This window comes from Castanea sativa, chromosome 2 (genome assembly GCF_040712315.1).
Source record: "Castanea sativa cultivar Marrone di Chiusa Pesio chromosome 2, ASM4071231v1".
NCBI classification, from domain to species: Eukaryota; Viridiplantae; Streptophyta; class Magnoliopsida; order Fagales; family Fagaceae; genus Castanea; species Castanea sativa.
In genome coordinates this window covers 24,016,949-24,031,205 of record NC_134014.1, presented here as the reverse complement: position 1 = coordinate 24,031,205, position 14,257 = coordinate 24,016,949, and the positions used below count along the sequence as shown (strand labels likewise).

The 14,257-nt window shown below is 38.7% G+C and overlaps 1 protein-coding gene across 1 annotated transcript; it reads right to left on the bottom strand.

Annotated features, from left to right (window-relative positions):
* Positions 1-347: 347 nt before the first annotated feature.
* LOC142623596 (inosine triphosphate pyrophosphatase) lies at positions 348-13,289 on the bottom strand. The gene is made up of 8 exons (XM_075797035.1): positions 13,057-13,289; positions 12,914-12,978; positions 12,770-12,833; positions 12,391-12,400; positions 2,250-2,281; positions 2,058-2,170; positions 1,117-1,193; positions 348-1,015 (listed from the first exon to the last, which is right to left on the bottom strand). The coding sequence occupies exons 1-8, from the start codon at positions 13,175-13,177 to the stop codon at positions 895-897; spliced, it is 603 nt and encodes a 200-aa protein (XP_075653150.1). The 5' UTR covers positions 13,178-13,289; the 3' UTR covers positions 348-894.
* Positions 13,290-14,257: the final 968 nt, after the last annotated feature.

Genomic DNA, 14,257 nt, shown 5'->3' with positions numbered 1-14,257 from the left:
CATGAAAATAGCCCAAACAACATAAGTTACTCATCATGCCTCCTGCTCCTCCTCCTCCCCTTTCGTTTTTGGTTTTCTTGTCATTTTATTGCTTTCGTCGGTCCCTACTAAGACTCTGACTCTGACCCAGGCTTCTCGTCTATTTTATGACATTGACAGCAAAGGTAAGCAATGTATACCTGTTTTTCCTTTTTGCATGTTTCTTAATCCAATAATCTCAACTCAACGACCTAAAGTAGCACTCATCATTCATCAATAACTCAAGTCCCTTTAAGCGATTGTGCTCTCCATCAACCTTTATAACCACCTCACTCTATGAATTTTACATTGGCAATTAACCCAAAGTGAATGACAAACTGGATGCTCATTTCCTCCGGTAGTTTCTTTTCAAGTATAATTTTTGGTTCTAGAGTCGGCTGAAATTTTTTTATATCCAAAGATTAAACAAGACACCATTAGCAACACATGGGATCATTTAGTCATAGGCATGTCCAGGAGGACAAACATAGACTGTACCCAAAACTAAAGAGCCAGAAAGAGAAGTTTTGGGTCAGAGATTGCCCAAACCAAGTCCTGAATTTTATATTCAAGTGAAAGGGGATCGTGTGCTCTATTAGTTAATTTATTTTGCTTCTTGTGCTCATAAATAGCCTCAGTTTGATACTGTCAACCACAAACTTTTTCTCCCTCATTCAAGAAATCTACTCTCTGCTCTCCACCAAATTCTAAGTGCAACTAGATAGCAGTAAATACTAAATACTCCATTTCCTTCTTTCCCTTCTCCATTCCTCAAGGGGGCATTTGAAATTGAAGCACTAATTCTAAGTGAATAGCCAGTGTTCACAACAAAAGTTACATCATGCAATGGCTACAAGAAAACAATACGTAGCTTGCTCAGACAGAGGGATCTATCTGGAAAGTGTATCCAACTTCTGTGAAATGAGATTTCACCAGAGCAAGTGCCTTTGATCGGTGAGAAATGTTGTTCTTCTCTTCCTTTGGCATCTCTGCATAACTACAACAAACAAATACACACACCAAAAAAAAAAAGTCATAATCAGACTGATCTTGAACACTGATATCATAGAAGTCGAAATGGAAGAAGCATGAGATTACGTTTGCTCATAGCCATCAGGTTGGAAAATGGGATCCCACCCAAAATCATTAGGTCCCCTGGGAGGAACTATCTTTCCCTAACAAGTGAGCCACAAATCATATGTTAGTGCAATTCCATGCGATGCACAAGCAAGTTATAAATTCATTTTGAAATAATTTGCAGGAATCTGTGATTTATATGCAATAAGGGGAAAAAAATCAAGGAAGCAGTAATTGTCGAGTATGATATAATTATTTAATTGATGTATTAAGAATATAAATGTATTTCTATAATTATTATTAAATTTTAGCATGCATGTCTGTCTTGGAGACTTAGTATTCGGTATATAAATGAGTTCTGGCAGCCGCCTAAGGATTGAGACTGAGGTGTGGGAATGGCCAGGACCTATTGGTTGAGAAGGCTAAAGCTCAGCGTGGTCCGGCAGTCCAGCAGGTAACAAAAAGAGAAGGTAGGTTAGTGGAGTGTGAGAGAGATTTTTTGGGTTCCGTTAGTAATTGGGTGAGGTGGAGTTGAGTTGGATTTTTAATCGAGTTGGCATATTATAATTTATAACTGGGCCAGTTAAGTCACATTGCAGGAATTGCACCTTAATACATTGCATTACTGTTAAAAGGTTCGCATGAGTATTAATAGAACCAGAAGTTGCCTAAAGTATTGCTTTCAAAGTAAACCAACCACATGTTCTATCTAAAGATATCATTTTAAGTTGCTTACACTTTGGGCATAAGCAATATAAACTGGACCAGACAGAATAAAATGGGCCTCCTAAACAAATTGATTACTTGTTTTATCAAGATAGAATTTTTATATAGGTAATGGCAACTTTAGTACCAAGTCAAGTATGTGGGTAGATTATCTAAATGAAACTGCTCAAAAGAAATATATCTTAATCACTCATCAGGAATTCAGAATAACATAATATAGAACTACTGAGATATACCGGAGTTCTCCCCAGGAATGTAATGGGTTCAGCATTGGGCCCAAGGGCAAACGAAAATGCACACAAAGCATAACCTGATTTATCCTCGTATGCCATCAAGAGATTGTTCAGACCTGGAACAGATAAGATAAGAATCAAGTAAAAACAAAACTAGCGAGGCATAAAATATGAATTAAAGCATACGACAACCACCTTCATGACCAATCTTCTGCAGGAACCACTTGCTGCATTGCATAATATTCTCATTAGATAATGATCATCAGAGGTGGACAGCAAAGCAAGAAATTTAAGGCCAGATTTACAAATGATATTAAAACTACACCGGTAATCAAAAACCAATGCATGGTTAAAATTCAGAAGTATTAAGATTGAGCTTGATGGAGCTTAAAATCATGAGCAGAAACAGCAGAGATTTTCCCACTTCATAGCATTTTATAAATTACATGTAGGCAAACAAATGCCATTTTTAGTCCTGTCTGTCAAGAGAAAACATTCTGTACTATGAACAAATCAACCCAGCTTAAGATCTAATTTATGAAAACTGAGTTTGTATTTCATTTTCACTTTGAAGGGAACAAAATGTACTTGAGTAGATACCCACAAACCTCAGGTACAGTGAACCCTGAAGACAAAGAGATTGATAAACCCACCAACCTACATCGTTTCCTCTCCTTAACCACTTGCCCAACAAAGCTTGATTGAAGATTCCTAATGTTCTCACATTCAATCTTCCCGTATTAATTGGAGTGTACATGCACTTTATTCCATTCCACAAGAGATAGAACAATACATACAAAAGGAGAAATGACCTTAAAATTTTTAGGAAAAAGTCAAAGAAGCAAGAATTCTAGAATAACTCAAATAATTGTAAGCTTTAAATTTGGGCTTGAAGTGCTTCTTAATTTGGTTTCTTTTTCACTAAAAAATTAATCAGCTGTTGAGAATCTAGTTCTCATATGAACCTCTAATATGATGAAATTACTAATGATTAACAATTGGTCATTACAGTAATCAAGCTAAGTTGATTATTTCAACTGTTGATTGTGACATTGCTAGAGATTGTTGGTCTCTTGTGCTTTGTCTCTTTGGGATGCAGCGGGTCATGCCTCAGAAGGTGATTGATTTGCTGGCATGTTGAAAGGGGCATTTTGGCAGACACGGAAATGGAGATATTTGCAAAGCTATCCCACTACACCTGTTGTTGAATATTTCTATTTGGAGAGAATGTAGGTATTTCTCCCTTTGTAATTCTTTAGGCTACTTCGTGCTTATTTTCACAAAGTAGTCTCGTTTCAATAATATTATTTTTCCAATCAAAAAGAAGAGAGAATGTAATAGATGGACATTTGAAGGAGTTGGAACAGAACTGAAGACAATTTTCTTACATTTGTTGTTTCACAGGATGACTGCATTCACCGGTCATTTTGTTTGTAATCTGTTAAAATTTCCTGATTGTTATAAATTTAGATAATTGCTGAATTGCAACCCATGTATACACCCTGCATGCTTGGGTACATTCTTTCCATTATCTTACAGAAAACTCTTGTCAAAAGATGAGGAAGAGATCTTGTTTAAAAGGTTTTCCTTAAAAAGGATCCAAATTTATAAGCAACTTCATAGAAACTTAATGTGTGGGAGGACCTTTCTCCAAGTAAAAGAAATTTTTCTTACAATATTAAGAGATATTACCTAGCCCTCAAGCTTCTACAATCACAGCTGTTAACAAGCTGAGCTGAGTTGGGTACTAAAAGTCCAAGATTATCCATTTAATTGTACTTCGAACATGAGCGGAGCTTGAGCTCATCATCAAACTAGATTACAAGTTCAAGCTTAATTTTTTTTTTTTTTCGAATATGCTTGAGCTTTTTCACGAGTCACTTGATTCACTTACTCTTTTCTTACATATGGTAAACACTAGGACTAAAAATTGACTCCTACCAATCAAAAAATGATACTTTATGAACTAATTTACAAACTTATGGAATCCAATCTCAAGTCTATATAAGTATATTTTTATACATGTATACATATAAATATATAATAATATATACTTATTGATAAGATCCTAGAGAATCTTAAGAGATTTAGCTGAATTCAAGGACAGCCAGCCTCCAAGAATGATGGAATGTAGAGGAAGAGTGAGAGAGAGAGAGAAACAGAGCAATAAAGGAAGCAAGGGAAATCAATGTGTTATTCCTTATGACCGTCATCAATACAATCCAGCTTATTTATGTAACAGAATCCATGTTAATGAACTAATCCCCTAATTATATCTCACTAATCAATGCATTAACAATAAGTAACTAATTAACTACCCAATGATTAACAACCCTGCTCTAACTGCCTAACAAACTAACTACCCCTGACCATCCCAACCAACTGCTTAACTCCTTTGTACAACACAGCAGCAGCCCACGCACCTCACAGCAGCAGCCCACGCACAACACAGCAGCAGCTCACGCACCCCAGTGCACACCTCAATGCACACAGCTGTGCATCACCCAACACACCTTAATGCACACCATTGCCTTAGCACATGCCTCAGTATTTTGGCCTTGTATCAATACTCCCCTCCTCAAAGCACCTTGCCCACAAGGTGAGGGAACTACTGTTGGAGCTGACTTAAATCTTCCCAGGTAGCATCTTCAAAAGTACAGCCCTGCCATTGGACTAGGACCTGTGTGATTGTCCTGCTTCTAAGCTTGATTGACCTATCCTTCAAGACTGCCACAGTTTCAAGCATAGGAGCACCTTCAGATGAAAGAGTAGGCAGTTGAGAATTAGGAGTGACCTGCTGCCCCAACTTAGCCTTGAGACAAGAGACATCGAAAACAGGATGAATCTGTAAATCAGGTGGTAGAGCCAATTTATAAGCCACTTCTCCAACCTTCTGCAGCACTTGGAAGGGGCCATAGAACTTGGGAGACAGCTTCCCAAGAGTATTAGGCTTCAAAGACCTCTGCCTAAAAAGCTGCAATCTCAAATACACCCAATCTTTCTTTTCAAAACTCCTCTCAGCTCTGTGCTTATCTGCCTGAGACTTCATTCTCTCTTGAGCCTGCAATAAATTTTGCTTGAGTAATGACAGAACTTGCTGCCTACATTTCAAGTGGTCATCAACAGCTTCCACCATAGTTGTGCCAGGAATATAATCCAACAACCTAGGAGGTGGATAACCATATAAGGCTTTAAAAGGAGTTAACTTGGTAGAAGAGTGAAAATTGGTATTAAACCAAAATTCAGCCAAAGGCAACCACTCCACCCAAGCAGAAGGTTTAGCTCCTGCAAAAGCCCTGAGATACTGCTCTAAACTCCTGTTGACCACCTCAGTTTGGCCATCTGTTTGAGGATGGTAAGCTGAAGACATAGCTAGGTCCACTCCTTGAAGTTTCATCAATTCACTCCAGAAACGAGTAGTAAAAATTGGATCCCTGTCACTTACCACAAAAGCAGGCATACCATGGAGTTTGAATACAAATTGCATGTAGACTGAAGCAACCTTGATTGCAGTGTAAGGATGGGACAAAGCAATGAAGTGAGCATACTTAGTGAACTTGTCCACAACTACCAGAATCACATTCTTCAATTGAGACTTAGGTAAACCTTCAATAAAATCCATACTCACAGCTAACCAAGGCTTGGAAGGGATAGGTAAGGGCTGAAGCCTGGGAAGCACGGGTGCGGCGTTTGGGCCGCCGCACCCGCGTCCGACGCGGGGACACGCAGGCGACGCCACTGCCTGCGCATCCGTGCCGCGTCGGGCATTAAAAAAATAATTTTTTCTGCGCGATTCGGGCCGACGCGTGCGAAATCGGGCCAATTCGGCCAGAATCAGTCCGTATCGGGCGAAACCCGATACCGGCCGAAATCGGCCGATACAGGCCAAAATTCAAAAAAAAAGGTGCAAACGCACTATTTGGAAAAAAACCAAGACCCAGCCCTCTCGCTCTTCATTTTTCTTGCGCCTCTCTCCCACTCTCTGCCTTCACTCTTCAGCTAGGCTCTCTCCCATTCTCTGTATTCTAGTTATTATTTACTATTGCTCTTAAATTTAGTATATATTTATATAATGTGAAAAAAGTATGTTTAGCAATATATTAAAAATATAAATAAAAATATTTTTAATAATTTTTTAATCGCCGCACCCGCACCCTACTTTTTCAAAAATTGCCGAGTCCCGCATCCGCTCCCGCACCCGCACCCGAATCCCAAAACGCACCCGTGCTTCATAGGCTGAAGCAGACCAGCTGGTTTACAATTCTCATACTTAACCCTCTGGCAGATATCACATTCTCTGATATATTGCTTGAAATCCTTTCATACCAGGCCAATGAAAATCTTGTTTAACCCTGTGTAAAGTCTTCACATAGCCTGAATGCCCTCCCAAAGGTCCATTGTGAACATGCTACAAAATTGAAGACTTGAGAGCACTAGTAGGTCCCAAATAGATTCTGCCCTTAAAGAACAACAACCCACCCACTAAAGAAAAACCTTTAGGAGGTATGCCACCTTCTTGAAAAGCAGACAAGATAGTTTGAATCGCAGGATCAGCTGCATAACTAGCCTTCAGTTCAGCTACCCAAGTTGGAGTGGGAAAGGAGATGATACATAAAGTTCCAGATGAAGAAGGCAAACCAGCAACAACATTGCCTAATCCCACATCAGTTTGACCTTCCACCACCAAATTCAAGTCAGCATTACCTTCACCCACACCCTGACAGTCTTGAAACTCACGCTCAGACACTTCCCCCCTCCTTGACAAACCATCTGCCACCACACTGTCAAAACCCTTCTTATATTCAACCACAAAAGCATAGCCAAGCAATTTTGACAACCACTTTTGTTGAACTGGAGTACCCATCCTTTGATGCAACAGATATTTAAGGCTTTGCTGGTCTATTTTGATGACAAAAGCTCTACCAACTAAGTATGGCCTCCACTTCTTCACTGCAGAAATCAGAGCAAGGAACTCCTTCTCATAAGTAGACAAGGCAAGAGCAATGCCTTTCAAAACTTGACTGTGAAAAGCAATAGGTTTGTGCTCTTGCATTAAAATAGCACCAATGCCACTACCTGAAGCATCACATTCACTATGAAAGTCTTAGTGAAGCCGGGCAAGGCTAAAACAGGTGGACTGGACATAGCCAACTTGAGCTAGTTAAAGGCTTCCTCAGCTTCAGCACTCCATGAAAATGAATTCTTCCTCAAAAGGGCTGTCAAGGGAGCTGCAATATGACCATATCCTTTGACAAACTTCCTGTAATAACCAGTGAGGCTACTGTGGCGGATCTTTTGAGGTACACCAATGGAGTCCTCCATTGGGAGTTTCAGTTTTGTAGGGATGTGCATAATCGTGAATTGGAAGCTTTCAGGAGCTTCATCAATTCCATTTATAGCACTCCCGTAAGGGGGATTGGGGAGGACAAGTCCTGTTGGCTGCCCTGTAAGAGTAAGGGGTTCACGGTTAGTTCTTACTACCATCTTCTTGTTGGCCATAAGGAGCAAATTTTCCCTTGGAAAAGCATTTGGAAGCAGAAGATCCCCTCTAGAGTAGCTTTCCTTGTTTGGACCGCAGCTTTGGGGAAATGTCTGACTGTAGACAATTTAAGAAAAAGAAAGATTTGCATCCTGGATTGGTGTTATATGTGCAAGTGCAATTGTGAAAGTGTTGACCATCTCTTTCTTCACTGCCCGGTTGCCATGGAATTGTGGGACATGGTCTTCGGTTTATTTGGAGTTTACTGGGTTATGCCAAGGTCTGTTGTGGGGCTTTTGGCTTGCTAGCAAGGTTGTTTTGGTCGCCATCGTAATGGAGATATTTGGAAGGCCGTTCCTCATTGCTTGTTGTGGTGTATTTGGAAGGAGATAAATAGTAGATGTTTTGAAGACATCGAGAGTTCCATGCCTGTTCTTAAGTCTCTTTTTTTCCGAACCTTTCTAGATTGGTTCTCCGTGTGGAGAAGCCTTCCTTTTCTTTCTATTTTGGATTTTCTTGATTTTTGTAATGTTCGTCTTTGATTTGTTCTCCCTTGTATACTTCCTGTGTACTTGGGTGACTCTTTTTTCAATAAATTTCTTTATTACTTATCAAAAAAAATAACCAGTGAGGCCTAGGAAACCTATCAGAGATTTCACATCCTTAGGCACAGGCCAGTCTTGCATAGCCAAAATTTTCTTGGGATCAGTTTTGACACCTTCCCTAGAAATGATGTGACCCAAATACTCAACTTCCAAGCAAGCAAACATACATTTAGACATCTTAGCATACAACTGATTCTTAGCCAAAACCCCTAAAACAACTTTAAGATGCTCCACATTATTAGACATACTTCTACTATAAACCAAAATATCATCAAAGAAAACCAAAATAAACCTCCTAAGGAAAGGCTTGAACACTTGATTCATTAAAGATTGGAAGGTAGAAGGTGCATTTGTCAACCCAAAGGGCATCACTAGAAAGTCATAGTGCCCTTCATGAGTCCTAAAAGCAGCTTTTGGAATGTCTTGTTCCCTCATCCTGATTTGATGGTAGCCAGACCTCAGGTCTAGCTTGGAAAAGATGTAAGCCCCATGCAATTCATCCAAAAGTTCATCTATAACAGGGATAGGGTATTTATCTTTTATAGTGGCCTGATTTAATGCCCTATAATCTATCCACATACGCCACAAACCATCAGATTTTGTAACCAAAAGTATAGGAGATGCAAAAGAACTTTGACTACTTTGAATAAAACCTACTTCCAACAAGTCTTTCACAATCTTTTCAATTTCATTTTTCTGGTAATATGGATACCTGTATGGCCTCTGGCAAATAGGTTGAGTGCCCTCCTTAAGGTTGATTTGGTGCTCATGACCTCTCACTAGTGGTAAGTCCACTGGTGTAGCAAACACCCCATGAAACTCCTAAAACAAAGCTGTGATCTCAGGTGGAGGGGAAGACTACTTCTCAGCTGTGCAATCAGCTGTGATCTGCAAAATCAGACCCTTCCTAGTAGACTCTTTGAAGAATTGGACCTCATTCTGGACTTCAAAACCCTTTGGAGTGTTAATTCCATGTAACAACACCTGCTGGCCTCCATTAGTGAACCCCATTGAAAGATTCCTGAAATCCCAACTAATGACTCCCAAGGTACTAAGCCACTGAGTACCAAAAACCAAGTCACAACCTCCCAAGGGCAGCACATGCAATTGAACCAGAAAACATGCCCTTGCAAGCACACAGGAACATCCTTGCACAATCCTTGAGTCTTGATAGTATCACCATTAACCACCTCAACCTCAAGAATTTGTGACTTATCCACAAGAACATGGAGGACAAAAATTACAGCTGCATCAAAGAAATTATGAGTGCTTCCAGAGTCTACCAAGATCACCAATGGGACAGATTTAACCCTTCCCTTGACTCTCATTGTCCTTGGAGTTGGACTGCCAACCAAAGCATATAGGGTGATTTCAGCTTCTCCCTCTTCTTCATGTCCCCTAGCAATGCAACCCCCATTTTCAATCTCAACAAACCGTTCACTGCAATCAAAATCTAATGTCATCTCCACCCCTTCTAGCAAAAATAAGGTCGCTTGTTTGCACTTATGCCCAAGTGCCCACTTGTCATCACAATTATAGCAAAGCCCCTTCTTTTCCCTTTCTTCCATTTGAGTAGCAGTAATCTTCTTGACAGGAATGTCCTAGTATCAATTGGAGCAGCCAATCTAGGCAAACCAAGCAATGAAGGCTCAGCTTGATCTTGTGACCCCTTATAACTTCTCTTACAACCCAATAGGTATTCCTCTTGAATTTTGGCCAACCCAAATGCTGCAATGAGAGTGGGAGGATTCAACATCCTAACAGGCAACCTCACCTCATCCTTCAAACCAATCAAAAAACAGCTCAATTTGTGCTGTGGAAACAACCCCTTAATCCTATTAGCCAAAGCTTTGAGTTCCCCTTTGTATAAAGCCACAGTTGAAGTCTGCCTCAACCAAGTCAGAGCCTCCATTGGACCGAATTAACATAGCTTGAACCAAGGCCTCCCAATTACCACAAACACCAGCATCTTCTCCTTCTTCTCCCTCCATATGGAAAGATGCCATCATCAAATTCTCAGATTCTAGAATTCTGTAATACTTAAAATACTAGTTAGCCTTGTAGATCGAAGAAGTTGGTTCCTCACCACAAAATCTGGAAAAATCCAATTTCACTGGTCTAGACACACTTGAAACAAGATTGTGACAAGTACGAGCTTCAGGGATGTGTGAATTCTCAGGACTGTGCTCAGCATTATCTACTGCATATAATTTCTGCTAAATTGTAGCCAATTGTTGACTCATTTCATTCAGGGTACGGATATGGATGTTAGTAATCTTGTGAATTTCTTGTATGTCTTTGTTGTGGTGATCAGTGGTGGATTTCAAGGAAGCTATAGTTTCATTGAGAATTGTGGTAGAACGGGTTTCAGTCATGGTGGAACTAGTAATCACAGGAAAAACTTGCTCTGATACCAATTGATAAGATCCTAAAGAATCTTAAGAGATTTAGCTGAATTCAAGGACAGCCAGCCTCCAAGAATGATGGAATGTAGAGGAAGAGTGAGAGAGAGAAAGAGAGAACAGAGCAATAAAGGAAGCAAGGGAAATCAATGTGTTATTCCTTCTGACCCTCATCAATACAATCCAGCTTATTTATGTAACATAATCCATGCTAACGAACTAATCCCCTAATCAATGATTACATCTCACTAATCAATGCATTAACAGTAAGTAACTAATTAACTACCCAATGATTAACAACCCTGCTCTAACTTCCTAACTAACTACCCCTAACCATCCCAACCAATTGCTCAACTCCTTGGTACAACACAGCAGCAGCCCATGCACCTCACAGCAGCAGCCCACGCACAACACAGAAGCAGCTCACGCACCCCAGTGCACACCTCAATGCACACAGCTGTGCATCACCCAACACACCTTAATGCACACCATTGCCTTAGCACGTGCCGCAGTATTTTGACCTTGTATCACTTAAATTGAGTCTCATACTCATGAGCTTGTTCACAAGTACATTATTATGTCTGAGTTCAGCTTGTTTATTTGCTTAATAAACAAACAAAAACAAGTTTTTTCCCAAGCCAAGTCCAAACTTTCATAAATAGCTTGGTCCAATAAAAACTCTCACGGCAACTGTTTAAAGGATAAGATGAGGTAGAAATCTTGGTCAAAAGATTGTCTTCCATTTGAAGGATCAAATATATAAGCAATGTCATCGACACATATGCATGGAAGGACCCTTCTAAGTAAAAGATAGATTTGTCTTATGATATTAATAAATATATTATGTAGTCCTCAAAATTCTGCAATTTTCAAATGTCCACCAATTATGCTAAGTACAACTTTTGTGCTCCAAATATGCGTTTTGGAAAGGAAGGAAATGATTCATATCTTATGGTCAGAAGAAGTGCAGCAATGAGCAAACAGGATTAACTGTCAAACCTCCAATAACAATTTTTTTATATGTAAAATTATTTGTATTAAAAAAGTTTGAAGCGTAAAGCAATCTAGGATAACAATTTAAGCATTCATGTCATATGCTCAACTGCTCCTAGAAAAAGAATAAGAATACAATACATCCAAGAAGTTACACAAGTTAGAAGGTTGACCTTGTCTAGCATCAGCAGAGAAACTACGGAGATTATAAATGCAACCCCTAGTCTCTCTAAACAGAATGCTTCTGGCCTTCAAATTTTCTCCTTTTTCTTTCCTCCCAAATTGTCCACACACGGCATGATAGGACCACACATGTTCATTTTTCTATTAATGAAAGTTATAGATGGACTTAACCCTTACTAATATGTGGTTTTGAAATGTTCTGGTGTTAGATTTTATATGAAACTCAGAGCAAAAGTGTTTTTGTTGAAGCAAAATTCCAACGCCCAATTTATAATGTGTTATTGATATTCATATCAAGCAATTTATAATAGTAATTGTTCTTCAAAATCACTTGATTTCAAATACTCAAACCTAATACAGCCTACGAAAAAACATACGTCAAGAGGGTGAATTGAAACATGGACATGTAGTAAAGAATTACAAGAAATATTCTATTATGTTCAACACTGTTTCAGGAGCTGATTCATGGTCAAAGTAGCTTAGCTTTTCATAAAATGAGAGCGTACATAACCTACAAAGATTCGTACACTCTTACTTCATCATATAAATGATAAATCTAGAATTACATCCAGCAGACAGAAATGGCATAGAGTAAAGCTCTCAACAAAAATTAATGAGATATAGATTAGAAGTTCACCTTGAGATTAAGATGAAAAGAGAGAAACAGAACTTACATGTATGGCCCTGCAAAAATTTCAAAACGACCAAACAAATCAATGATCAAGCTTTTATACACATGTAGAGTTGAGTTCAAGTTACACTCGGTGTAACTCTAAGTACTATTAGAGTGATTCAAAACTTTTTATTTGATTACTATATTCTTAACATGTATGTCAAATTATTTGATCCATAAACTTATCTTAAATGTATAGTTTTAAGCTAAAAGAAACTTGAAATATAAACATTCTGATAAATGACATAGTTACTAATCATATTGAAATTTTGCAAGCATGGGTAAAAAAAAATGTAATACAATGAATTTGTCAAAATTCACATATAATAAAAAATATGGAATACCCAACTCATATATACATTAAAAAAAAAAAAAAATACCAGGTAGACCCTTTAGGGCATTGAAACAGAGGCAAGTGTCTTCAACAAGAACTGGTCCATTCACCTACCCATTACAAAATTTAGCAATATTTACATAAACAATACATAATTAATACATGTATCTATATATATGAGAGAGAGAACCTGAATGGCAGCCAAGCGAGCCTTCTCTTTGGAGATATCTTCAGGCTCGCCTTGCAATTCTGGCACTGAGAAATAAAGAAATTAATTTAATAAAATTCAAAAAAAAAAAAAAAAAAGAATATCAAAGAGAGAGTGAAAGTTACAGTCAAGCTTGAGGGACTGGAAAGGAATGGAGTTTCCCAAGATAGCACGAACTTCTTCGAGCTTCTTGGCGTTGCCGGTCACGAAGGTCACTGGCCGTGGTAATACCAAACCCGATGCCATTTTCCCTATAATTTTGGATGATCCCTTTGATTACAGACTAGTCGCTTCCTACTACAAGGGTACTCGTAGACTATTTAGCGGTCGTTTGGCAAAGCGGTTTGAAACCTCAATTTATTACTTCACTTTTTTCTTTTTCTTTTTAAGAGAAACTTATAACTTCACTTTTTTTTTTTAAAAAGAAAATTTACTTCCCCTTAATTCCATCTGAATTGAAATTGAAATATAAATATGGGTAAATCATAAAGGATAAAGTTGGTCTTTACCTTTTACACTTGTTGATGTTCACTTTTGACAAATGGCCCAACAATAAAAGAAGCCTAATAATATAAATAAAGTGAAAAGAGAAAATAGTAAAGTAAGCCCCAACAAGTCGAAACGGCAGAATTGATGGCCAACAGACCCACAAGAATGAAAAGAAGTAAAGAAGGAGTAAGTGGGTCGAGGAAATCCAAGGAACGAAGTAGTAAGCTCATGGAACTAGTAAAAGATGTAGAGAGAGAGAGTAAATGGTCCAAAGAAACACAGGAAATAAGTTAGTAAACTCAATAGGCTGGCCTAAAAGCCGAATAAACCCAAGTATTAATTAGAAAGTAAAAATGCAGTAATTGGGCTGAGGAAGCCCAAAAGATTTAACAAAAAGCTCATGGGAGTAATAGAGGTAAAGAGGTAATGAAATAGGTTGGTACAGTAAGAATGTTGACTAACAAAGCCCAAGAGCGGTAAAGAAGTGAAAAGTGGTCATGGGAAGCTTGGAGCATAAAATTTGCAAGGAAGTGGGCTGACCATGAGCCCACGACAAAACATGAAGCAAAAGGAGGATAAAGTTATAGTAGGCACGGTGAAATGACATGGTGGGAGCAATGGCCAAGAGGTCCACAAATGCAAGAAAGGAGAATATGGGCTCTACAGGAAGGTGATAAGTGATAACTCTTACCCAAGTAATGCCCAGTCCATAGAAGAAATGAAAGGTAGAGAACGTGAGCCCAAAAGCCCATATGTCTATCACGTCACAAGAGTTAAACACCCATTAGAACGTACAATAGAATCAGACAAATACGAAAGCAACAAAAATGGCATGAA